General features: G+C 44.8%; 1 protein-coding gene across 1 annotated transcript in view; it reads right to left on the bottom strand.

Moving 5' to 3' along the window:
• RHOJ (ras homolog family member J) overlaps window positions 1–27,834 on the bottom strand; it is an 82,632-nt gene that overhangs the window by 4,564 nt on the left and 50,234 nt on the right. The window contains exons 2-4 of the mRNA XM_046009923.1: window positions 19,960–20,018; window positions 10,039–10,203; window positions 7,400–7,495 (exon numbers count right to left, since the gene is read on the bottom strand). Coding sequence (XP_045865879.1) covers window positions 7,400–7,495; window positions 10,039–10,203; window positions 19,960–20,018 — 320 coding nt within the window. The remainder of the gene's footprint in view (window positions 1–7,399; window positions 7,496–10,038; window positions 10,204–19,959; window positions 20,019–27,834) is intronic.

Below are 27,834 nucleotides of genomic sequence, written 5' to 3'. Positions count from 1 at the left end.
CCAGTGGTTAAGTGTCACCCTAAGATCAAGCCCCACATGGGCTTCTCCCTCTCTCTGCCCTCCCCCTGCTTGTGCTCTTTGATTTTTCTCTCTCAAATGAATAAATACATAAAATCTTAAAAAAAAAAAAAAAAGCTGATCAAAAGTTAAGCATGAGGGGCTCCTGGCTCAGTGGGTTAAAGCCTCTGCCTTCGGCTCAGGTCGTGATCCCAGGGTCCTGGGATCCAGCCCCACGTCGGGTGCTCTGCTCAACAGGAGGCCTGCTTCCTCCTCCCTTTCTGGTGCCTCTCTGCCTGCTTGTGATCTCTGTCTGTCAAATAAATAAATAAATCGTTAAAAAAAAAAGTTAAGCACGAAATAAAGTTTTTCTGGTTGGGTCAGATAGTATGCATTTTTTTTCCTCCCCTATAAAGAAGAAATACCGTATGAGCTAAAGGAAAACGCCCACAGAAGAGATGTTGGATATTAAAAACTGCTCTTATGGTTTCATTTTAACCACGGTTTGGCCTTTGGGTTAAAAAAATGGCTTTTTTATATGCAACTGATGAATCACTAAACTCTACCTCTGCAACAACCCCTCCCTCCCAAAATAGCTTTTTAAAATCATTAAAAACAGATGGATGCAAAAAAGAGATAAAAATAGAGACCATTTTCCTAATAATGTCATGAAATGGCATCGATTACATTTTGGGATTGTGGCCAATGCTTGCTACGAACATGTGAAAAGCACACCACTCTCGTGAATTGTGGACTGAAGGACTGCTTGTAACGTGCGAGCTCTTCTCTGTCATGCTGAAAAAATACCCAGAGAGTGCTGAGGGGCCCTTCGTCTGGAATGCCTCCCCACTAAGCTCACAAGCCTCACTTGATTCTCGAAGGCTCAGTTCAGGTGGGGCTCTGGGCCTTCAGATCCTGCAAGATGGGCAGGGCTAGTGAGTCATCCTCCCTCCTGGGTGCTCCTAATAGCCCAGCAGGCCTTGCCTTCTGAAGGCGGAGGAGGAGCCCAAGTGCGTCTGTCCCTATGCAGATATTTCTGAAGATAATGAAACAGTGGATCAAGGCATTACTGTGTAACTAAGTTAATATAACACTGTTTCGGACTGATAGTTCCAGGTAAAATAGCAAAGAGATTTTGGGCATGATTTGGGAAATAGGTGTGTGAGAGAGAACCCAATTATGAGGTATTTTGAAGATTTTTTTTTTTAAATTCATTTGAGAGAGATGCAGAGACAGAGACAAACAGTACAAGCAAAGAGGGCGAGGCAGATGCAGACTCCCTGCTGAGCTGGGAGCCTGATGTGGGACTCAATCCCAGGACCGAGAGATCATGACCTGAACCAAAGGCAGACGCTTAACCATCTGAGCCACCCAGGCACCCCCGAGGTGAGTATTTTGTTAACCATCTATCAAGTGCTCTGGGTCAGAGAGAAGACTTCACCCTGGTTCAGGGAAAAGGCACAGACGTTATAGACATTGCTAAAAAGAAACCGCCTCATTAATGACCTCAACGTTGTGAAATGGAAAATGGTCTCAAGGAAACATGGCTTTCCTTACAGCTTCCTCTGCCTCTTGGAGCAGAATGACCTACACAGCCAAGTATTTGGAACATTCTATATGAGAGCAGGATTTGTGTATGCTTGTTTAGATACACATGTTAGCAATCTGTGACATGCTTTGCCAAAATGAGTTATTTTCCAGGGGAAAAAAAAAAGAGATTGAGGAATGTACACTGAGGGAATACTTTTCTCATAGCTTTATAATGGCTGAAATGTATCACCCCAAAGCTGGGAAATTTATCAGACATGTAGAGAACATACAAGAGTCTGACAAGAAGAAATTAAAGGAACAAACAAACAGACAAACAGAATCCACAGTGACCAATCGGATGAAAGAAAACCTCCTACATCTTCCAGGTTGTCGTTGTGGAGGTGGGACAAGTTATGGAATAAAATAGAGTGTCACTGGAAGGAATGAAGGCAAAGAGGTCTTCCCAGCATAGAAGCCTCTGAGAGGCACATGAATTTAATGACAACTATAGCTTGTCACCTTTCTTTGGGTCACTTAATCCTTGTAAGGACTTGGCAAGGTAAGCCTGTCACCATCCTCATTTCAGGTCAGTGAACGGATGCCAGAGAGAAGAGGTCACGTCCAGAAGGGCACACAACTAAAACAATGTCAGAGGTTTGAACTTGTCTTAACCACTCTGTGGGGCAGCCTCCAGCGAATGAAAAGAAATGTGGCTGAAAGGGTAAAAGGAACAGACAAATGGAGACATTGTTTTGGATGTAGTGAGGGTGACGAGAGAGGATGGGACGAAAGAGTAAGGCATTTCCGATAAACGGAGAGAAGAGAAAATATAAGTGGAATAAACAGGGGAAGCTGGTATCTCAGCAACGAGTGAATGACCAGAAGTTTTTTCTCTCTTATTTAAGAATTACGAAAGGTACAGGCAACTTGAAAGCCAGAAAAGGAAAAGGAATCCAACAGCTTGTGTGGTAAATTTCATCCTAACGAATTGCTCCAAGAGGAAAACTGTTTCTAGGCTGGATGGATTTGCAGTTGACTTTTTGTAAGAGTATGAAGCAGCGGTTGCCAGCTCAGGGGTGGCTAGATGATGTGAGTGCGCCGCTCGAGTGTAGGTAAGATGGAGTGGGGGGGGTCGTGGCAAACTGAAGGGCAAGTACCTTTTCGAAAAGGCTGTTGAAGGATTGCAGTTGATGAGGAAATGCTGGCCTAGGGCTGCCAAATGTTCTGATTTTTTTTTTTTTAGAAGCCAGAAATATGTATCTTCATGAAAACTTTCTATTGTTCAGTGTTGGCCACTAAATTACATTAAAAATACACGTGTGGACGGATGAAAGCATTTGTGGGTGATGTTTGGTTCCTCACTTGCCAATGTTCTCCCTATGCTTGAAAGGATACTTTTACGTGTACTGGTGTCTCTATTTGGAATTTTTTTGTCCCTAGTCCCCACCTTTGTCTACTTGACAAATGTGTCCTTATCCTTCAAGCCTGGCTCGGATGTCACCTGCCCTGAGACACTGTCTTGGAATCCTCCTTCCCTGAATGTGTCCATCACTCCCTCCTCTCTGCTACCTCAGTACTAAACATTCAGGGGACAGGCTTTGGTTTGCTGGTCACCCTCCTTTTCTGGCCTATGGGCCTCGTGAGGGAAAGGGCTTCATTTTGGTAACCCAGACCCCAGCAGTGAAGTAAACAATTTTCAATGACCATGAGAAAAAGAAACAATGACCGGCACACAAAACAAGGAGGGATATGGTGACTTTACTGTCAGTAGCTGGGTATTATTATTATTATTGTTATTATTAAAGATTTTGTTTATTTATTTAACAGAGAAAGAGCATGAGCTGGTGGGGGGGAATAGAGGGGGAAGAAGACTCCTTGCTGAGCAGGGAGCCCGATGCAGGGCTCAATCCAGGAATCATGACCTGAGCCAAAGGCAGACACTTGACCAACTGAGCCTCCTAAGCACCTCAGTAGGTGGGTACTGAAGACTCCGGTTGATTAAGATGACTGAACATTGAGGAACGCCCAGATGGTGCAGTCAGTTAAGCATCTGATTCTTGGTTTTGGCTCAGGTCATGATCTCACAGTCATGGGACTGAGCCTTGTGTCGGGCTCTACGCTCAGTGTGGAGTCTGCTTCAGATTCTCTCTCCCTCTCCCTCCCCGCTCTCTCTCTTTCTCTCTCAGATAAGTAAATAAATAAATAAATAAAAAAAACAAACAAAAAATGAAACCTTAAAAAAATATGATTGAACACTGATGACAGGATTTCTACAATAGTTTTGCTGCCGTCAACCCACTGGTGCAAACCTGTTCCACAGCCAGCAGGAAACAGGTATCAAGATGAAGAGTGAGAACAACAGTAAGAAAGGCACAGGGTGACCAAGATCGCGAGAGAGGGCAAAAAGAGGCCAGAGGCTGACACAAGGATAAATGTTTTGTCAAGATGGGGTGCCTGGGTGACTCATGGATTAAGCTGCTGCCTTCAGCTCAGGTCATGATCTCAGGGTCCTGGGATTGAGCCCCACATCCTGCTCTCTGCTCAGCAGGGAGCCTGCCTCCCCCCCATTTCTCCGCTTGCCTCTCTGCCTACTTGTGATCTCTCTCTCTCTGTCAAATAAATAAATAAAATCTTTAAAAAAAATGTTTTGTCAAGAAATACCCATTACTTAGGAAGTCTGGACTTAGAAATTCAGGTTTAGGTTGTGTCAAGTGGAATTGGGAAAGAGAATGCACGAAGAATTATCATCTTTGGGTTAAAGTGTAGCAAGGTGTCTGGCACATGCTAGGTATTCAGTTAATTATTGACAAGTAAACCCAATAGTAGTGTGGACATGCGCAAATGAGGAAAGTTGCCTGGAGATTAAGAAACGCAATAAGGACAAGAAGAGGGAGGATAAAACAAGTAGAGGGATAACAATGAATATTTATCATCAATTGATATGACATATTTACGTAAATGTGGTTGACTTTTGATAAGTGTGAAGAATTGTAATATGCATGATATGAAAATATCCTTTAAAAATAAAAAGCCCTTTGAGACTAAAAAGAGATGATAGATGAAAAATGCTTTGGAAGTTGGAAAGTACTGAACAAAAGGAATTGAATACGAAAAATTGGAACTCACAAGGCATTTAAACTATGGGGGAGAATATGCACATTAAAATACAGGGCTTCTGTACCCCTGGGGAAAATAGTACATTATATGTTAATAAAAATAATTAATAAAAAATTAAATAAAATTCGGGGCTTCAGTATATTAAAAAGAAGCCCCAAATCTAATGGTTTCTTTTCAGAATATAGGAGGGAAGCAGAAGAGGATGGTGGTTAAAGCAGTTTCATATCCCAGCTCTGCCCCTTTCTAGCAGTGTGACCGTCTCCTCCCTGAGCCTCAGTTTCCTTTAAGAAAGTGGAACTAATAATACACACACCTCAGGGGGTTGCTGTGGGGATTAATTAAGACAAGGCATGCAAAGCTCTTGGCATAAAGCCTAGCACACAGCAAACACTCCATAGATGCTAGCTGTTATTATAAACTACTTGACAGGAAAGTCAGGGAGCAGAGAAACTTAAAGCATCTCTATAATTACATGTATTGTGATGAAACAAGTTAAACTCTTGCTTGGATTTCTTCTAAATTGGATTTCGTAAGCTAAACATGATTCTTTCCATATCCGAGAGCAGTTGCTAGGAGAAACTGGCAAAAGGCAATAAAGTGGTGAACTCAGCCATTGTTCTTAAAATAAGTATGAAACGAGATGGGAGGCTTTGGAGTGACTTCTTTTCAGAGGGGAAAAACAACTTCCTAAATGAGAAGTCAAGCCAGGGCGCTGACAGCATGATGGTGGATATAGGACAGAAGCAAGGGACACAGAGACCAGCTCCTGCAAAACATACCAGCTGATTCTCTGGGGTGGGGGGGACCTCGTTATTATAAAAATTGCACACTGGACTCACACACAGTTGTCTGAGGAGCTATATGTCTGTGTGCCTTAGCAAGGCAAGGTAAACTGAATGTGCGAGGAGGAGGTAGAAAATTGGCATACATAGACATGTACCCATTTTACAGAAGGCAAAATAAATGGTTGGAGGAGACCGTTTACACCTGACCATGGTCAGGTGCACAGGGGTGACACACACAGATCTGGATTAAAGTTGCTTCCGTGATTTTCAGCTGTGTGAATCTAACATGTTCATCTCCCTAAGACTGTTTCCTCACCTGCAAGATGAGATGCACGTTATCAGCTAAAGAGGGTTACTGAGAGGCTGAAATGAGACAGAGCCTGTAAAGTGTGTAATATTGTAAGAACTCGATGAATGGCTCATACTGGTAGTTCTGACATGATATTCACAGAAGTAGGAAGTGTTGTCTCAAGTACGTGTGAGACATTCTCATGTATTGCATCCGTAAAAACATATTTCTATTTAATTCATTTCTATTTGAGTGTATCGCTTAGTCTTGGTGCCTATAAGAACATTTTAAGAAGAGAAATGCGTACATTTTTGTTCACAAAGGATTTGTAGGTAATATTCTTCTTGATCCGTTTAAAAGGGTGACTCCTTCTCTGCCCAGGGCATGCATTTTGCAGGGTTAGTTACTTTAGAAGCTGTAAATCACTCGATTTTATTTATTTATTTATTTATTTATTTATTTATTTGAGAGAGCATGAGCCTGAGTGTTGGATAGGGGTACAGAGAGAATCTCAAACAGACTCCCTGATGAGCTTAGAGCTCAACTCGGGGCTCGATCTCAGGACCAGGAGATACTATGACCTGAGCTGGAACCAAGAGTCAGATGTTCAACAGACTGAGCCACCCAGGTACGCCCAAAGCTTTAGTTATTTTAGAAAAGGAGTGATTTCTGAAACCTCTGGCCCAGGTCTCTGGGTTTATGACTAATTCAATGAGGAGGTAGACTCAGGTTATGGAAATATGATTTAAAAGCCTCCTGTTCCTTCTTTTCTTGTGTCCATTTTAGTGTCTGCTTTTGCACACATTTTGGTAGTAACTGGGAGACAAAGATTTGGTCTACATAATTTCCCCGTCGGAATCACCATTCACATGAAACTCTCAAGAACGAAGACACGTCGGTGAGAAAAGTTCCAGCTGTGAGCTGGTTGCTATCATCTGTCAGCAGCCCCTTGGTTACCTGCTGGTCTATGTTACTTTTAGATGCTGTTTGGAATATAATCCAGGCTCTCCAAGTGGCTGTTCATTAGACGGTGAACAAATATAACCCTACCAGATGCTCATCTAAGGTTTTCCTAAGGAAATCACAAAATGCCTTTTATGGGGTCATTTCAATGAATTACATTGATAATAAGCAGTGAGTTGTCAAATATATATATATCTAATAACTCCCTTTACTCACACTCACTACAGCAATTGGATATGCCAAAGGTTGTTAAATCAAATGGTAAGTACTTCAGTGGTTTAAATTCACGAGGTTTCTTTCTTTCTTTTTTTTTTTTTTTTAAGATTTTATTTATTTATTTGACAGAGAGAAAGAGATCACAAGTAGGCAGAGAAGCAATCAGAGAGAGGGGGGAAGCAGGCTCCCTGCTGAGCAGGGAGCCCAATGCGGGGCTTGATCCCAGGACCCTGAGATCATGATCCAAGCCGAAGGCAGAGGCTCAACTCTCTGAGCCACCCAGATGCCCCACCAGGTTTCTTTCTTAACAAGAGACAGGCTGGGAAGAATGCTAACCATTTGGGTTAACCATTTGGTCCCTTCCAATCCACCTACAACAGAGGGGACAGCAGGAAGCAGACTGAACTTCAAAGCAAGAGCCTACGTCGCTCACCCATCCCAAATCATACACCTAGTTCTTCTCTCAGCATACACTTAAAATGGAACTCAAATCGGACTGTACCGCTTTTGCAAGCTTCACACCATGCTCGTAAGTGAGAGGTTTCTCTTTCATATACAGCAAACGGGCCAAGGTTTTGGGGTCATCGCGGAGATCAATCTGGGGAAAAAAAAAAACCACAAAAAAAAAAAACACATGATAAATTCACTTTTTTTTTTTAGATCTAACCTGAGATTTTAACTGTGATTTTTAAACCGTGGTATGGTAGAGATTCCCTGTCCCCCTACTCCCCCAAGATCTATGAATTCGCTCAGTTTTCGTTAAGGAGGCACACACACATGCCCATGTTACATCTGAAAAACTAAAGTGTTTTCTTTGTAAACGTAAACATCAGGTTTTCCATGTGCTTTCTTCTTCAAAAGCAAGTCCCTCAGGGAGCTGAGGACTTACACCAATAATCCCATAGTTGTCTCAGGCATCTTTGAAATTCCCTGTTTATTTTTAGATCCCACTTCTAGGAGGTGCACCGTGATTGATCAGTCTTATTACCTTACGGTGATGCCTCATTTGATCCCCAATTATATTACTCATTTCTTAATAGTCTATTTCCTGGCTCTGAATCCATCTTTGTCTTCACCCGCACTGGGATCAAGATTTGCCTCCTGTGAGGATCTTCTAATGAATGTCACTGCAGGTTCTGAAGGCGCATCCCAAAGAGGAATTCCCAAAGGGTCTGCTCAAGGAATAAGCGTTAATCTTTTCAAAGGCAGAACTGCTTTGAAAATGGAGTGTATGTTTGGATTAGATTTGATAATTAAATATTTCAGTTGTTTTAAAAATCTCACTGTGTGCAAACCTATGCATACATGAATGGTAAATGTGGGCTTGAATTTTAAAGAAAAACCAATATATTCATCTAGTAGAGCTCCATTTATAAGCACATCGTTCAGCTTCACTAATTTGTGGGTTTTTTTCTTTTCTAGTCTCGGTTGTTCAATGTAGTGCCCACCAATTATAAAATCGGCTCAAATTGCACAAAGATGTTAATGCCCATCAATATTTTGGCAGCAGGGATCAGGCTCCATCAATATGGCCAAACATTATCATCTGGAGTTAAGGTAAAAGATTGTATTTAAACAATTATCTTGGGGTGCCAGGGTGGCTCAGTCATTAAGTGTGCCTTCAGCTCTGGTCATGAGCTGAGTCCTGGGACTGAACCCCCTATCAGGCTCCCTGCTCAGCAGGAAGCCTTCTTCTCCCTCTCCCACTCCCCCTGCTTGTGTTCCCTCTCTCTCGCTGTCTCTCTTTGTCAAATAAATAAATGAAATCTTAAAAAAATAAACAGTTATCTTTCAGGGTTGAAGCACTAACTATACTCTGATTTTTGGATGTGTTATTATCTGGCCATATCTTCTCTAGGAAGTACTTTTATTATTTTTAAACATTTCTCTTTGTTGAACAGAATAGAAAATGAGAAATAGAAAGCAGGAGCATGTGAAACAGAAAACAGTAAAACCCGTCAGCATTATTATGTTTCTGTGTCTTTGGATAGTAATTCAGGTTTTAGCATAGCGAAGAACACAATCCTTTCAAAACTATAAAAAGTAGGAACAATCTCTAAAACATTTGTGCAGTTGGCTTACTGTTGGAAATTCAAATTATAGAACTTTATTAGCTTTCAAAACAGTTCAAAGCCTTTGACAATCACATATTTATTTATCTGGTACACCTGTTTTTCACTTCTTTTCTAAGCTCCGGAAGATCAAGAGGTTTAAAGGGGAACAGGGAAGAGAGAAATTCTGTCTTCCTTCTCCAGTGGTGTTAAGGAGTTCCTCTCATAATGTGCCCATTCTGACTGCTGGGGTCATTTTGACATTCATCTGTTTTGTGACTTTCAAACAACTGTAGATTTCAGATATAAAAAATATTAGGCAGTGTGATTGACATTCCCATCTCCTTCCTCCCTCTCAAGGCTGGAAGAGGGCATCTGTTTCAAAACGTACTTCGTTATTTATTTATTTTTAAAAAGATTATTTATGTATTTGACACAGAGAGAGAGAGATCACAAGTAGGCAGAGAGGCAGGCAGGGGTTGAGGGGGGGGAAGCAGACTTCCCGCTGAGCAGAGCCCCGTGCTGGTCTCCATCCCAGGACCCTGGGATCATGACCTGAGCCAAAGGCAGAGGCTTTAACCCACTGAGCCACCCAGGCGCCCCCGTACTTCATTATTTAAAACTAAAAAGCAGAGACATTAATTTTGAAAGACCACCTCAAAACCTCCTGCTTCATATTAAATAGCTCCGTCGTTTTCTCCACCATGGGCTAAATAATTACGCAGATCTTTTATATATATATATATACAATTTATTTGTTTGACAGAGAGAAGTCACAAGTAGGCAGAGAGGCAGGCAGAGAGAGAGAGAGGAGGAAGCAGGCTCTCTGCGGAGCAGAGAGCCTGATGCAGGGCTCCATCCCAGAACCCTGGGATCATAACCCGAGCCAAAGGCAGAGGCTTTAACCCACTGAGCCACCTAGGCACCCCTAATTATGCAGATCTTAAGAATGGCTGTTTATCAGATTGATAACGTCTGAGACACTCTTCTCTCATGTTGCAAAATAAGATGTCCAAGAGACACCTAAAGGGTCTTTCCTTTTTTGCGGCCCTCCTGCCCCGCCCACCTGCCCGCCATCACTGTCTCTAACCTGGGTCCCTATGAGGACATAAGGCACGTGAGGCATGCAGTCCTTCAGCTCTGGGACCCACTCTTCCTGGACGTTGTGGTAAGAGGCAGGATTCACGACAGAGAAGCAGATCAAAAACACATCAGTGTTGGGGTAGGAGAGCGGCCTCAGCTGGTTGTAGTCCTCCTGCGGGAAGAGCAAAGAGTTTGTACAGCTTAGGAAAAGCTGTGATTTTCCGGCCCTGTGATTAAGAGTCCCAGGCCAGACTCCCCGGTAGCACCCTGTGACCCGATTCCTTCCTGGCCCTGGGATCTGGTGGTTCCCTCCAGGTATTCCTAGAAATAAAGAAGCCGTCAGTCAGGAAAACACCTGTTCTTTGTGTATGGAGATTGTAAATTGCTCCCCTTGAAAGAAGAACTTAAAAAGAAACTTTTTGAGCAGGTTTAGTGAGATCATGTACATGCTATGAAGTTTACCCACTTAATGTATATAATTCAATAAGGATTATGGCAATTCCCTGTCCTGTTGGAATTATGTTGTATCGAATATTATTTAAATTAGTGTGCCACTGGCCACGGCACAGCAATTCTCTTCTTATACAACTTTTAAAAGTTGCATGCAAATTTAATTTAGAAGAAGCTAGCTATAGACGTAAAACAAAGAGTTGTTGCCAAATCAGACACCACGATTTTGTGGAAATAATATTGTGTGAGGCTTTAGAGTTCAGACTTTGGCTAAGTCTACCTAGAGGACATCATGTGGCCTAGTAAATAAAATACCAGATTCATTATTTTTCCCCCAAACACTTTTCAGATCAGAATATGCTCTGGTTGAGGAGTCCCCAGTTACAGAAGATGTTTATGTATATGCTGTTTCTGTGGAAGAGGATAAAGACAAAGTAAAACACTGGATCATCTCAACTTTGGGAAAATGTCAGCAAGTACCTTCTGTATGTGAAGCGTCTTAGGAGGTTCCAAGGTAAATCTGCCATTTCAATATAACATTTTCCGTTTTCATAGAATTTAGTAACACATAAGCCAAAAGTAATTTTATGCGTGTGTACTTATACTATGTACGTATACGCTATGTATATGTTCGTGTCTGCACACGCCACAATTCACATACTTGTACACACCGAGTGTACTTCATATACACACACACGTTATGTACATGCACACCCTACACATACACAGGGCAATGAAACCTGTATGGTCACGCTTATCACATACTTAGATGCAGGCAACATATCATTTCCTTTATTAGCCTCCTGACTTCTCTTCCTAACATTAAAAAAAAGAAGCTAAAACCCATATATGTTCATTGCAAAAATTCAGGCCTTACCTAGAGTAATACATATGGTACAAGGGAAGGCTTGTTTTCGCCTTCTTTGTGATCTCTCCTAGTTTTCCCCCTCTTCCTAGAGGGAGCCATGATTGAGCAGTATCCGTCTGAATTTTACATACTTATAAACAGGTATAACAGACAAGCATTTAGTTTAAAAAAGGTAAATTGATGGCATAGTTACTATTATTGTGCCACTTGATTTTTTAAAAATATTTTATTTATTTGACAGAGAGAAATCACAACTAGGCAGAGAAGTAGGCAGAGAGAGAGGAGGAAGCAGGCTCCCTGCGGAGCAGAGAGCCCGATGTGGGGCTCGATCCCAGGACCCTGAGATCATGACCTGAGCGGAAGGCAGAGGCTTTAACCCACTGAGCCACCCAGGCACCCCTATGCCACTTGATTTTTTTAAACTTGCTGTGTCATGGGTATTTAAAAATATCAACCTTGTTTTCTTTCTGTTGACTCTCATGATGTCTTTATAAAAAGGGAGAACCTATGTACGTACGTGAACACCTGTGACTGGAAGGGAGCCCCTGGGGGGAGGGCATGCGCTGATCTACGGTGGAGCTTCTCCCAGTACCCGGCCTGCACAGACTCAGCCCACAAGACTGCAGCTATTACCACTGCTAATCCTACTAAAATCTAAGCAAAGGTTTTTCATTACCTAAACAATATCAGTGTAAGATGGCAAGGAGGCTAAAAAAATCTCGAGTCTTTAAAAGTAAATTAAAGAATAAAAAAATGAGTTATAGCGGCTCATTGATCATATTCCTATTAAGCAAATAATCAGAGTTGATTGCACTGCTGAATAAACACTGGTCCTACTGGGCTGTTGGGCTGGGCCTACAGGTTGCATATCAGTTAAATTGTTCCCTCTGTTCGTGTGTGTGGTGCTGGTGGTGGCAAGGCAGTGGGAAGTGGACAGCTCAGTTCTTGTCATTATCCCCCCTTCTTTATACGAGAGCCCTGTAACCAAACCTTCTTGTCCACGGTCTCTGCACTGCTCTCCTTTTTCTCTGGGGCTTTGCCTTAGGGAGCAGCTGTGAGACTGACAAGCTATGAACTCTCCTTCCCAGGCCCTATCTTAGAGCTGTTCATGATACCACCTGCCCTCTGCCACTTTATCCTCCCATGTGGATTGTGATAAAGGGAGCAGGGATGATGCTGTTCTTTCTCATGCCCTACTTATACCCTGTCCACAGCATACATTCCGTAAACCCCGCCCATGGGTTGGTGCAATGACCTGCTAATGAACACATGGCTTTCTGTTTGCCATTTATGGCAGGGTTTTCATTACAATCACCTGGGGAAATTTAAGACATCCCAACATGCTGGCAGCCAACTATCTGCCTATTTCCCCACACTCCAGGACCAATTAAATCACTGTTTTTGGAGATTAGGCTGGGAATCTGGTCATTCTAGTATCATCGTTTTGGAACTGACATAGAATTGACAATAACTGATTTGCATCCTCCTTATCTTCATCATTGCTGAAGTGGGGTCAAGGGCTTAGCACAAAGGGTCAGGCATTGTTTCAGGCACTTACACGCATTACCTTGTTGGTTCTTCACAATAGCACTGGAGAGATGGTAGCATCCACATCCATATTTCACTTATGAGCAAATTAAATTTTAGAGAAGTTCAGTAATGAGCTAATGTCTCAGAATGATTAAATACTGGGATGGGCTGTTTAGCCTGAATCCAGCTGCAGTTCTTAATTGTGACCACATTATTTGCTCAGCTCAGAATGTTAAGTGACAGATTAAGCATTTTTCTTTTTTTGGGAAATTCAGTTTTCTGGGAATCTTAATACGGACTCATGCTTTTACCCAGGAATCTAAGAAATGTTGGACTTCGCAGGTTTATTATCTATTTCATGGCCTGCAGTTGCTAGTAATTACCACGAGGTGGCAGCAGACACTGTATATTTAAAACCTCAAAGCCAAAACCCAAAACTGCACAATCAGAACAATATAAGGTAGGAACAAATAACTAGTCGTGTGAAAGATCATGTTTATTTAATTCTATAACCAGAAGCTATCAAAGCAATTCTAGAAGAGCTAGGAAGACTATGGGTTGCTGTGAGGACTGCAGGTGGGAGTGCGAGGGGAGTTTGGGTTTTTGATCATTTACTCCTGGCAGGGTAGCCAGGGCCCTCCAGCGGAGGGACTTCTGACTTTATCCTTCATGGGGCTTTATCGTGCTCTGTTTCTGGATATCTCTTCTGTAGACACCTTAGTTCTGCTGTGTAACTCCATTCAGAAAGATAGACTGATTGTCTCCTGCCCTGTTAAAGATGCTCTATGAAACCTAGAAGGTGAATAAGAATTGACTCTCCACTTGGGGGAAAGAAAACGAAAATATAGAAATAACTAGTTTGTCCCAGCTGATATGTTTTCTTCAACAGGGCACATTTTGAGCCTAGGTTGGATGACCACATGTGGAGATGCTATAAAGGAGCTCTGAGAAATGGTCTAGCTGGTAGTTGAGGCCCCTTACAATGTTGAGACTGAGAATGGAAGACCAGGGCTTGAATGCTTCTAGAGGAGACAGGTCAATCTAAAATTGCAGCTTGAGTGGAGCTTTGGGGGGGCTAAAAGGGACAAGGGGGCTGGGTGGGGGGTGGGGGGTTCAGGGGATAGGTAGGAAGCTGGGGCAAGGTAGGCTTTTGAGTACTTCCCACTAACTTTGCTCCAAAGGTGGGAGACCGGTTTGAAGGCAGATCCAGGGCTCTAGGATGACTATGGGACACTGTGACGAAATAACAGTTCATGGGTAGCCTCGTCAGAGGGCCACGTGACTTCCACATATGTCTGGAACAGCCAGAGCCTCCTGGTCCAGGTGGTGAGGAAATGAAACAATTCGACCAATCCTCAGACTTTCGGCACCTATGAATCCTGTTAACGTGTGGCTTCTCATTCAGCAGCAGGTCTGGGATGAAGCTTGAGAATTTATTTCTAACAAGTTTCCAGGTGATGCTGATGTTGTGGGCCCAGGGACCATACTCTGAGTTACAGGGAGAGTTGCATTGAGTCTCCTCGCCCACCACCCCAAACCCACCCCATTCCCTACCCACATTCAATTGGAAATAGAATTCTGCTTCCAAGTCCTCTTGGGTTTAGTGACATTTATCCCAGATTTTAGTAGAAGTCTCATTTTCATCTTCTCCCATAAGTATACTCACATCTGTCAGGCTTGGGCTGGAAAATGCGAGCAAGCCAGGGGGAGGGAGTGTAGCATAGCGCTTCAAAGCCTGGGCCAGGGAGACGCATTCTCTGGGTTCAAATCCCCGAATGGCCTGTGACTACTGTGTGACACTGGGTAAGTTCTCTCTGCCTCAGCATCTTGATCCATAAAATGAGTGGATAACAGTATTGCTGCATAGCGTTTTTAGAGAATAAAATGCATTCGTTTGTGTTGACTGCTTAGAGCACAGTCTTGAATGTAGTAAGTTCTTTAGTGGTCGAGAGTCCCTCCCAGGAACAAGAGTCTCAGTGTCCCCGGCCTCAGGGGATACCAGGGCTGAATCTGAAATCCCCTTGCTCTAAACTGAATAGTAACAAGACCCACGTGATTGCATACTCTAATTTCACCTCTGAATCCATGTCCCTACAGATTTATTATTTTTTAAAAACGATTCGAGAGGTAAGATTTTGTCCTGAGGTGGGGCACCTGGGTGGCTCAGTGGGTTAAAGCCTCTGCCTTTGGTTCAGGTCATGATCCCAGGGTCCTGGATAGAGCCCTGCGTCCGGCTCTCTGCTCAGCGGGGAGCCTGCTTCCTCCTCTCTCTCTGCCTGCCGCTCTGCCTACTTGTGATCTCTGTCTGTCAAATAAATAAATAAAATCTTTAAAAAAAAGATTTTGTCCTGAGGTTACTTTTATTAATAACTCATCATGTTAGCAAACTTCTTCCTAATCTCCAAATTGCACGCTTCTTAAAACCACACTAAGATGCTTATAAGAAAAGTCTAGTTGCTCACTGGGGAAAAACATTTGTTTTGAGCCTTAGGCAAACTTTCTGTGGAGGGTTGATGCCAGATTCCGTGCTCCAGATGGCCCCATGAGGTCAGCCAATGGCCACAGGGAAGGCTCCTGTCCTTCTGAGTGGACCCTGGGTTACGATGAGTGAACCCCAGCTGTACTTGCCTCCCATGCCTCGGCAAGCTCTCGGGGGGAGAGACCTTCAGAAATCGGGGCAGGTGAGGACACGCGGTGTACAAGTCCTGGCTGAGGGAGGCATGTGGCTGACGACGGCCTTTCGACCCCCACACTTCCCTGGTCACTGGTGACAGCTGAGCTGCTGGGGGTTGTGGCTTTGCATTCCATGCTTGCCGACATACAGACAGCCCCCCCTCCCCATCCTGTGGGTCTTGTGTGCAGAGAACCTGGGGGTTCATCCTGCCAAGAAACCCAGCTCCTAACACCAGGAGACCCCCCATTCTTCCCTGGCAGGGCCACCAATGCCACTTTTGCAAATGTGGCCTTTGAGAGATGTTTCTCCTGGAGTTAGGCCTGAGGGGTCACGATCTGAGTAAGGCTTCACCCACACGCTTGTGTAGCCAAGGGCCCACTGACAGGAGGAGGACAGATGTCTGCTGCCATGGCTGGCTCTGTCCTAGGTGGCTGGGAGCAGGATGGGAGGATGCCTGGCTCTGAGCCATGACCTGGGACAGACTGGTCCCCCAGTCTGGCATTCCTTGGTTAGCGAATGCCCAGGCTTCGCTGCAGCATCCCTGCCCAGCATCCTGTTCTCCGCTTGGTCTCTAATGACGCACTTGACACATACTGGCCTGCAAGTACGTCACGGAAAAGTCGGCTCTGGGACTCTTTGAAGCCGAGCCAAAGATCTGAACTCTAGAAATCCCTTTCAGAGAACCTTTCAGTAAGACACTACCAGGGGCTCATGCTGTACAGCCTGACTTGGCGTGACCTCAATAGATTTGGTGTCCAGGCCTGGCCCCGCTGCCTCTCCAGGGTGAGCTGAGCAGTAACACACAGAGTCAGCCTGCAGAAAATCCCACACCTCATTGCCTTAACTTACTGTTTGGAATTCTGTCTCACAGCTGAACCAGAGTTCTGACGACTTTGTTTTCAAAGGATTCTACTCCAAGTCCCAATATTTTGTTTGTTTGGGGGATTTGGGGAGGACGTTCATATTTAATGGCAGCGGCCGGGTGCTGGACTTCATTCGGAATTGTCTTGAGCAAATGCTTGGTGGGTTCCTGAAGGGCCAGGAGCCTGTCTCCGGGGGGTGCCTGGGGGGCACCGCCGTGATGTGTCCAAAAGGACTAGGTATGACCACGTGGACGGAGCCAGGTTAAAGCATTTTGTCTAGGGCTGACTTTGAGCATAGAAATACCAAGTTCCAATCACTTTACTTTTCAGAACATGCACCTCTTGAGGTTGTTTTCATGGACTCTGACCCACAGTTAGTTCAAAACAAAGAGGAGGGACACTACTTCCTGGTTTATTCATTTAAGAAAATCTAAATATTCCCAGCAAGATAGCATTCTAGAGTTGGTTTCAGAGACTTATTTCTTTTTCTTTTTCTTTTTTTTTTGCAGTTCAGGGATTAAACAGTTGGTTTTGAGATCACTTCTCTTTCTTAGTAACTCTGGCCATATGCGTATTTTTGAATTAGTTGAATGTCCCTTAACCTTGTGACCTCAGAGACATTTGCTGGAATATAATTCCTCTGAGGATAGCGGATGATCCTACCTGAGGCCAGCAATGGGAATTTTGGGATCGTGCTTCTAAGTTAAACATGTCACAAAGCCTGATTGGCAGAGGGGTAGAAGCAGAGGATTCAGCTCAGGGAAGGGGTATTTTCTGCTGCACCCTCCTAAGGTTAGAACCATGCTCTAATCACCAAAGACTTGTAGAGCAGTGCTTCTCCTATGGGTCATGTGGGGATCTTCTGAACATGAATTTTCAGATTCTGTAGGCTGGGCTTGAAAAGCTGCATTCCTAACAAGCTCCCTTGGTGATGTCGATGCTGCTGGTGGACCACACTTTGAGTGGCAAAGTTCTAGAACAATGATTCCCGCCCCCTCCCCCCAGCATGGGGCTTGAACTCATGATCCTAAGATCAAGACTGGGCTGAGATCAAGAGACAGTTGCTAAACCGACTGAGCCACCCAGGCACCCCCAGACATGTTTCTTTAAATGTGGTATACAGACCAGCAGCCACAGCATTAGGAAGCCCATTAGAAATGCAAATTCTTGGGCCCCATTTCAGACCCATAGAATCAGAAATTCTGGAAGTGGGGCCCAGGGACCTGGATTTAACAAGACCTGCATGTGATTCTGATGTCTGCTTAAGACTGAGAACCACCACTATTGTACAAAATGAATTACATGTCACCCTTTAGTGTAACACACTCCAATATTTAATAATCCTTTGCTGCTGGAAGGTCTCCCTTGGGTCTGGCCTCAAATCATTTTGCTTAATTACTCCAGGTCTTTTAGGCCTTCTTGAAGTAGTCTGTTAAAAGTCCTCATCATAGAATTTTAGGCCTAGAAGAACTTTAAGATGTGTTCTGATTCCTTTTCCCCAAGCTGCATGTTGCCCTATGATCCTTGTCCACGTTTGAGCTTTTAAAGCACCTGGCGGAAAGCATTAGAGTACAAGTTAAGTTGCAGAAATGTCTATAACCCACTGTGATGTTTTATCAGCGCGCATCACATCTTCTGTGTCAGAAGTTTGGGTCATTCTATATTTTTCAAGTTGGAGCTTAAGGATATTTTTATACTGCCTTACAGCTTTAAGTCCTATACTAATGTTATTTAAATTTTTCTAAAAAGGACAGCGGTGGGAAAGACTAATTAAACTCTACAGGGGCTTTTAAACAGGTTTATTGGATTTGAAATTAAATAGAGGCTTGGGGAGGTTGTTCTGGGGACAATGAATGGGTAGAAGCTAACAATTGTTATGGATTGCTACAGAGGAGGAGAGCACTGGATGGGTATGAGGGGCACACGGAGCTTTTCAGAAGGCGAGGGAAACAGAGAAGTTTCAGAGCCAGGTAATAATCCTTGCTGTATTGAACTTTTCAAACTAGACTGTATTTATGAATGCTGACTGTGGGGATAAAGGGTGTAAACTCCTCTCTCTTCCAGGCTGTGAGTTTCTGGTGAATGGGGACACCCTAATGACTATATGACTGAATGAAAATAGGCAAATTCAATCCAAAAAACAGAGTAACTCTATTGCTGCAAGGCTTTCTGGTGGAGGGGCATTCAAGCAGCGGGTGCACGGACGCCTTTGTACCTTAACCCAGAGGAGCCCAACCAAGTTTGTGATTTAGGCATTTGGAGCATCATTTCCTAGTTCCGTGTCTTGATATTGAAGTGAGAAGTCTCCTCCACTCCTCAGTTCCTGAGAGCAGCTGGCTAACACAACCATCTTCAAATGAAGGGTAACTGACTAACTCTTCAAGTCTTGAGTCTGGTGCAAGATTTTTTCCAGGTTCCCCACTGTCCAGGCTTACCCGACATCAGCTTCTGATGTCCCACAGGCTTTTATAGATGGTCCTTGCAAATACACACAGAAATCCACCCCCCCAAATTCCATTTCTTATTATTTTTCCTAGTACAGAGTTTTCAAATTGAGCAAAAAGACCTATCTCCAGATAATTGTGGGGAAAAAAAAAAAAGCCCAGACAAATGCATAACTACAGAGAACAATAACCAGGAAACTCACAGTAGGAAAGAGCATGGTCAGCGTTCACTCCAAAGGATTTAAGATGTATGAGTTTGGACAGACTGAATAACCCGCTGATTTTGACCTAAATAAATGACCCAATGGTAACAAAAGCTCTATCAAAGAAATTGGGCCACAGTCATCAATTGCTTAACCCAGGAATTTGTAACATTAGAAACCTTTCATAGTAGAGTGTAAGGTACAAGGAAAGAAAGAGGAGGGGGCATTTTTATCCATGTAGGGCACATGCTAATTAATAAGTGTGGAGGGTTCTTTCTAATCCACGGCCTTACATTACTGGTTGGCCACGTTCTCCATCTTGAAGATACATCTCCGACAGAGTGAGAGCATTTCAAGAAGCTTAGAGAATTTAAAGTCAACCTTTGTTTATTCAGGACTTGACCCTCACTTTTGGAAACCATTCAGGATCCTGGCTTGTCTTCTTACTGACATTAAATCCATCTCCCTCCCCCACCCCCACCCATCCCCCATCTCTTTCCACAGCTCATTAGGCAATGCAAAGAATATATGTGAAAAAAAAAATAGATGAAACTGAAATTTATAAAACTGACTCATTAATCCTGAATTTGGAATTGGTATGGGTAGGAAGAAATTGAGGTTCTTGGCCAAACAACGTTATTTTGGTTATTGATAGACACCAACCAATGAATGAATTGTTATTTGCCCGTCAACACTTTGAGTAATGTAATGATTTGGCTTTTTTGTAATTATAAACGTTGTTAAGATATTAAGAATGTGCCATTGGTTGTCCTTTAGATAGACAATAAATTTGTCCCAAGTGATCAGAACAGGTCACATCTGTTTCTACATGCCTAGCCACATGGATCATTCTCCCCACTCCCAAACCTTAATGTATCAAAAGAGCGACACTGTACCTGTCCCGCGGTGTCATACAGTCCGAGCAAGTGCTGCTTGCCTCCCACTGTCACGGTAACTAGAGGAGAAGAGAAAAGGAGAGTCCATAAATGCAAGCTTTCATTAGGAGGCTTCACATTTCTCCACGTCAGCATCTTCTTGGGCAGTAAGGAGAAGCATATGCCTCACCTATGTATATTCTAAACCAAGCTGATCGCATGATTTTCAAATGAAAGGCAACCTTGGCCTGCAGTGAGAGCAGATGGGCTCAGCCAAGTTCCTAATTTCTTAGCTGAGATGAATATTATTGGTGCCACGAGGGTGCTCTGTAGGCTACTCGTGGATCCCTATTAGGGCCTGGAATATCAAGCTCTTGAAAGGAAAAGGTTGCTGGATCCTTTCTTAGTTTGGTTATTTTTTTCTATTATTTCATTTGAGCCATGTTTCAGGATATAGAACTGTGTAAGCAACTTCTGTTTGAAATCTTTCTGTTATAGTCTGTCTCTGCAATGTTAATAAAACCATGAAAACCAAGACTAGTGACTCACCTACATATTTTATAGTTTATAAGGCAAATCTAATAATGAAATGAGAAGGGCTTAACATTTATTTTTAAAAAGTTGTTTTTTGTTTTTTGTTTTTTTTAAGATTAAATAACCCAGTGCTTTAGCCCACCTGATTTATTACAATATTGAATGTTAGGTGCAGGAGGAGATGTTGTCCGGGTTTGCTTTCATAGACCTGAAGGGTGTACATAGAGTGGAAAGTTGACAGCTTGATTTACCTAGCAGGTTTACTGCCTTGCCAAGTAATTGTGCCCCAAAGGGAGAAGTAATAGAGGGATACGGACCACTCGGTACATGTCTGGAAATGAAATAGAGTGTCAACTTGAAACTGAACTGAGACGGATCACATGGAATGCAAAAGAAATACCACCTCATGGTGAAAAGAGTGAATTTAAGCCCCCCCCCCAATCTCTTTTTAGAAAAAGGAAGTAAAATGTGAGGGAGACAGTGATTTTTTTTCCTACTTAATCAAAAAATGTGCAAATACTGTATAAAAATGATTTTTGGTTCCTCCTACCATTAGCTATGCAAGAAAGACAGGCTTTCCGCCCCTGTCCACCACCCAGTTCTCCAGCCTGTTTCAGAGCTGCTGATTCAGGACTGATTGAACCTGTATTGGCTCTCAGGTTCCAAGCTACACGAAGGCTAAGTACCTCTCAAAGGCTCATCCTCTGAAAAGCATTGGTTTAAAAATATTGCCTCCCGGGGCGCCTGGGTGGCTCAGTGGGTTAAGCCGCTGCCTTCGGTTCAGGTCATGATCTCAGGGTCCTGGGATCGAGTCTCGCATCGGGCTTTCTGCTCAGCAGGGAGCCTGCTTCCCTCTCTCTCTCTGCCTGCCTCTCTGCCTACTTGTGATCTCTTTCTGTCAAGTAAATAAATAAAATCTTTAAAAAATAAAATAAAAGCGCTGCCTCCCTATACACCGGGAACGATGTTTCTCATCTACCCAGATCGACACGTGCGCGGCTGGATAACGGGGCTGCCGCCGCTCGCCCGGAGCAGCTTTCAAATGTTGCCCTGGCGGACCCAGCTCCACTCAACGCCGGCGACCATGCTGACAGTAGAGGGGCTTCCCAACGTTTTGATTTCCTTTCCTATCAGGCGAGCGATGGGAATGAAGGTGAAACTGTGCTGCCCGAGCTCTGTCCGGTCCCATTTCCCTCTCCCTGCATGCTTGGCGCGCGCTCAGATGTTCTGAAGCCTGCCGAAGTGGTTTCTTTCATGACCAATTCGCTACCTAGTCATGCGTCAGGAATGAAAGGAAGAAATCCAACCATTACAACATGGAATTTCCTGCTCTGGTGAGCCCAGGACATGCGGGTCGGGGGTGGAGGGGGAGGGAGGGGCTGTTCTGGGGACCCTCCTGGAGCATCTCACGACCTGCAGGCCCAGGGCCATCTCCAGCGCAAGCACCAGATGCCAGGTCATCCTCACGGCGGCCCCTGTGGGCGCTGCAGATGTTCCTCATCAATGGCTCTGACCTCGGTTGTAGGAGTGCTGCGGGCTCATCCCTCCGGCCCGGCTTCCCCTCCGGCCCCACCCTTTGCTCCCCCTGCAGCCTTTGGGAGGAGACTCCGGCAGAGTTTGCCCTCTGTCTGTCCTTCCCAGGGTTTATGGGGTTCCAGGACCGCACTCAGTGTTGGGACTACAAAGACCAGGTAGAATCCCTCCTGTCCTAGAGGGTGGGGAGGAGGGGTTCACCGCAAGTCCTGGCTGGGCACCGTGCCACGTGGTAAACACCCTGCCGGGGCAGCGTGGAGGGCTGTGGGAGCACACAGTAGGGCCATTACTGTATTACTGGGCATGTGCGCACGTCTGTGCGCGCTGGCGGGGGTGGGACCATGCACGGCACGCACGCGCACACACGCACGCGCACACACGCACGCGCACACACGCACGCGCACACACGCACGCGCACACACGCACGCGCACACACGCACGCGCACACACGCACGCGCACACACGCACGCGCCAGAGAAGGCTTTCTGGAGGACCCGTGTAAGCTGCGTCTCAGGGGTGGAAGTGAGTTACTCAGAGCACACTAGGGGAGGGACAAGGGGTGGCTCACCAGCTACCCCCTTACTGGGGGAGGTGGGACCGAATAGGTGAGCGCACAGCGAGCGCCTGGCTGTCCTGACGCACCAATTTAGACTTTTTCCCAAAGGCTTTGTAAAGCTACGAAAGTCCCGAATTCTTTCTCCCAAAGAAAGTGAAAGAGAAGGAATTGAAATAACTTCCTCATATTAAGGGAAAAAAGGGGTGGTGGTGGTGGTGCATTTTTCAGGTGGAAGTCTCATCGGCTTTCAGCTTTGTTGGGTAGCAGCTGTCTACTCTGTGTATTTGGCCAGCCCTGACAGAGGGATCCCAAAAGAAGGGGCATCGCTTGTACCTCTAGCCCTGGCAATCACTGCTGTTCTCTCTTTTCTGCTCTTTCAGTCTCCCATTTTATTGGAGGGAGATAAGTGGATCCCACGGATGATGCTAGGGAACACAAAGGGACAGAACCGAGCATTAATCATCACAGGCTGTCCGGAGTGCACATGGCTTTATGAGTCCTTATCTTAAAGGAGCGGTGGGTGCCTTATGGCTTGCCAACCTGTGCCCTACAAAGTTCTTCAATTTTGGAAACACATGACAGCACGAAAGGCCCTACAATGCTGATAGTAAAGGTAGTGAGGACGAAAGAGCCGGATCTTCTAAGTCCCATGGTTCCGTGCTGGACACCCACCCTTGCTATTCACCCTTTGTGTGATCTAGGGAAAATCACCTAACATCTCCGAGCCCTGCCTTTCTTATTGGTTAAAAAATGGGGATAACATCACCTACCAAAGAGATCACCGGTAAAGAGCATATTAAATGAGAAAATGCCTGGCACATAGCCTGGTCCATAGGAAGCGCTGAACAATTATTACCCCCCCCCCCCCCGCCACCGTCCTTCAATAAAGCCTTCCTGAATCTTTAGTAAGGACAGGGACTGAATCCCCAGTGCCCATTAACTGGCACAAAAATTCATAATATTTGTGAACTATGGGTCACTTTTTTTTAAAATTTTTTTTGAAGATTTTATTTATTTATTTGACAGACAGAAATCACAGGTAAGCAGAGAGGCAGGCAGAGAGAGAGGAAGGAAAGCAGGCTCCCCGTGGAGCAGAGAGCCGGATGTGGGGCTTGACCCCAGAACCCTGGGATCATGACCTGAGCCGAAGGCAGAGGCTTTAACCCACTGAGCTACCCAGGCGCCCCTGCTCACTTTTTTTTTTTTTTAAACTTTATATATTTGAGAGAGACTGAGAGTCAGATCACAGAGGGAGAGGGAAAGGGAGAAGGAGAAGCAGACTCGCCACTGAGCAGGCAGCGCAATGCAGGGCCCCATCCCAGGACCCTGAGATCCTGACCTGAGCTAAAGGCAGAAGCTTAACCCACTGAGACACCCAGGCGCCCCTACTGGTCACTTTCTACCCCCCAAAATGATAGCTATTTAGGTCTCTGTCTTCTATCTCCCGCTGGATAGGAAGACCCTTGAGGAAGAATGTCCATACTTACTATCCCACAAGGTACACAGCACAGTTCCTAGTACACACAGTTGAGGCTGAGCACATGGTACAGAAACGGAACACCAGAGCAACTCAGGTGGAAGAAAGTCCTTCAAAATGCACCGAGCTGCCGCTAGAAGCCCCCTGGCAGGACACGGACTGCTGGGAAGGCGCAGACAGCTAATCTGCCTGGCAGACCGCAGTCAGGCTATGGTCAGGCTACGATCCCAGAACACTGTCTATTCTTGGAGCTATTAGAGATGTGTACTGAGTGTAGAGGGGTTTTAAAGAGAGTGGGTCAGATGACCTGCTAATGGCTCTGTTGGATCTCTCAGTAAAGTGTGAAAAGTTGTCAGCGACCTGTTAAGATGTAACAATGAAGGCCTTCTTCTCCAAATCCTTTAAGATCTTTGCTTCCTTGTGGTTCTTTGCACAGACGGGATTGGTTAATTTTGTGAGCTGAATGAGGTGCTAATGAAGTTGAAGTCGGGGGTGGGCTCTCTTGAGGATCACCCAGAAAGAAAATGTCCCGGGTGGGCTCAGAACCTGCTCCCCTCGGCATTTCAGTCCCCTTGTGTCTGGCCCCGTGTGTCATTTGCAAACTTGGATGAGGAAGTATTGGTCATTCCCTGAAAGCCAGGTCAGACCCTCAGCCCAGCTCATGAGCAGCACGAGGAACTTGATACAAAGTCCCTCCCTTGTTAGGTGGTGGGCTGGCCATCTCATCTGCCAGGAGCAGTCTTTTGAAGTCAGCATGATGCATCAATGATGAAGCCAAAGAACTGCAATGGTGGAAATGCCAGGTCAGCCGGGAGGAAGCCGCCCTTTCATTCCCAGCACCTAGCCAGCTGTCTGCATGGCTCGTGTGGAGTATACTCTGGGAGGTAGTATGAAGCAGACCCAACGAGGTGTGTGCATGTAATACCATAAAGGCGCTATTTTGGAGGAAGAAACACTAGGTGATATACCTAGCAAGAAATAGAATTTTAAAGAAGGTCCAAGATGTGGCTCTCAGGTCAATATAGGATGAAGATAGATCAAAGATTTATTAACTTATTGATGAGGGAACCAGTAAGGCGACAGATCTTATACAAGGAGCATTTTGGAGAACTGACATTTAGAGGTACTTAAAAAGAAGAGGGGTTGGAGGAGGTGACTAGGTTCAATGGGAAACTAGTTGTTGTTCTGTGGAAAAGATAACCTTCCGTGTTTTCTTTTCTACTACATGGGAATTCTTTGCGTGTCCACCTGACAAGATTTATAAGTTAACGTGCACCTTCAGAAAGTCCCAAGTTTTTAGTTAGTGGAATCACACAAAGGTACATTCCCCTAGATTGTTAGTCCCTGGGGGGGAGGGTTGCCCCTGCAAGACAGCAAAAGGAGAGTTTCATGCTCTTAGCCTTATATCCAAGTCCATGCTTTGTGACTCATTTGCTGAGATGTTGGGCAAGCCAGTAGGTCTCTCACCTGGGAAATGAACAAATCATGTTTACTGTAAGGGGTCATAAAAACTCTTTCTAAGCTGTTCAAAGTCAGGGGTAATCATCACAACAGTGTGTCTATGTCTAGAGGGCTGTAAGAAATGGAGAGTTTTAAATGAAAATTCTTGATCGTGACTTTGATCATGCCTAGCTGACTGGACACCTTCAGGAGAAGCCTCACCTTTCCCCTCTCTGAACTGACCCTCATCCCCTACTCTTCTTCCTTTCTGGAAGAGCCTGTCTGGGGCAGTGACTTACCTAGCTCCCCTGGCCACCCTTAGGAGCTGCCTGTGTGTGTTTGTGACCTGGTTGAAGCCTCAGAGTGCACATGTTCCTTTTATAAGGGACCAGTTCAGAAGCATCTGAGACTTTCTTCAAATTAAAGTAAGTTAGGGCATGCCTGGGTGGCTCAGTTGGTTAAGCATCTGCCTTTGGCTCAGGTCATGATCCCAGGGTCCTGGGATCAAGCCCTGTGTCAGGCTCCCTGCTCAGCGGGGAGCCTGCTTCTCTCTCTGCCTCTGCCCTTCCCCACTGCCCATGCTCTCTCTTTCTGACAAACAAACAAAAATCTCTAAAAAAAAAAAAAAGTAGGTTAGAAAACTGTATGAAACTAGAAATAAAAGATACATTTTCCTAAATAGGAATGTTGGTGAATTCCTTCCTGGTCAGTTTCAAACTTCCAGCATTCAGGATCCTCTTTCTTCATGTGGCTTGAAACCTTTCTCACCCATCTACACTGGCCTACCCCAGCTAGCTCTTTCCCCGTCTTTGCTTCTTGTTTGCTGAGCAGCAGGCTCTCCTTTTCCCTCTACCCCTTACCTCCCCTACTTACTCCCCAAATAAAAGTTGCCTGGGGATGTCTCTTATTTGATGTGCAGGCATGAGGTCTTGTTTCTGTAGAACACCGACCAAGAAGAAAACCCAACAGGCTACCCAAGAATCTGTTCGTATTCTGAGTTGAGGTCTTGTTGTTGTTATTGTTGTTGTTGTTGTTGTTGGGTATGTCTATGGGTCCTACAAAAATGAGAATTCCATGTGAACCGGCTACCACATATCTGCAGGCATCTTCCATCCCTGGTCATGTTTCTTTCTCTTTTAGGCATTTAGGAATCATGACAGGGGATTGGGTTTATAATTATTTTGAGGTGTAACCGCCCTGGATTTTAAGGTCGAAGAACTGGTTGGATCTGTGGACTCACTGCAAATGAACTCTGGGAGCTTGAGCAAGCCACAGCTTCCCTAAGTCTTGATTTCTCTTATTGGAAGTTTGGGGAGCAAGAGAGAGTGTGGGTATGATGATTTTGTACAGCAAAGCTCACACAAGTGGAAGGAGGCATCACTGAACAAATGGCTTCTTAAAGAACAGTAACTTTGAGGACAGAACTTGTGGGAATGAAGCTGCCTTGGATCTGGGGGTGGAGTGCACATTCAGGAAACGTCTGCTCTTGCCAGCACTTGTCTGATGATGGAAGAGAAGGAGGAGGAGGAGGACGGGGCAGAGCTTGTTTAGTTCTAGGACTCGTGGAGCCAACTGGGGATGAACACACTTATAGTATGTTCCTGTCAAGGGTTTTCAAGGAATTTCACAAAGCCATGATTCCATGACATCCACATCCTGGAATTTCAGAGTTCTGCTTGGCCTCACTTTTCCTTCCACAGCGTTCATCCTGCCAATTCTACCTGCTTGGCAGCTTGGGAATCTGAGTCCTCTTTACTATCCTCGCAGCTGTCCCGGTGCGGGCCCTACTTCCAGGCTTGTCAATGGCCAAAGCCGCCTAATCCACATCCGGCCTCCAGACTCAGCTGCTGTGCTTTCCTTACTGCCACCAGAGTTCATGCAGCTGTGGCTCCCAAACATCTCCAAGATAAACTTCAAATACCTTCTAAGAGTTTGCAGAGTCCTTGTAATCTGGCCCTGGCTTACCCTTCCAGCTCTTTTATTTTTTTACCCTCCAGTGAACCACAGTTCTTACTATCTATTGTACTCATGATGCCTTTGCTTAAGCTAGTCCCTCCAGAATTCTAGAAAAAGAAATTCTGGAATGCTCTCTCTGCACTTGTCATTCTGGAGAACTCCCACAACCATATACTCCCTTCCATAACTTTTTCTTGATTCCGTCCAAATACATTAAGCCTCTTTCTAGGCCTCCTTGCTCCCGGGCCATACAGCATTGCGTATTATTTATTCTGGCGTCTCAGAGTTCAGCGTGGGCCTGCCCTGTAACTCCACAAACGGTGGCTGAGTGACTGATAAGTGCATTAAACTCTACCCAAGTGAAAGGTTTTCTCTGAGACATTTATTTTCTGTAGATGAG

The sequence above is a fragment of the Meles meles genome, chromosome 6, assembly GCF_922984935.1.
Source record: "Meles meles chromosome 6, mMelMel3.1 paternal haplotype, whole genome shotgun sequence".
Lineage (NCBI taxonomy): Eukaryota > Metazoa > Chordata > Mammalia > Carnivora > Mustelidae > Meles > Meles meles.
The sequence above is the reverse complement of the archived record's forward strand: the minus strand, read 5'-3'. Positions and strand labels throughout refer to the sequence as shown.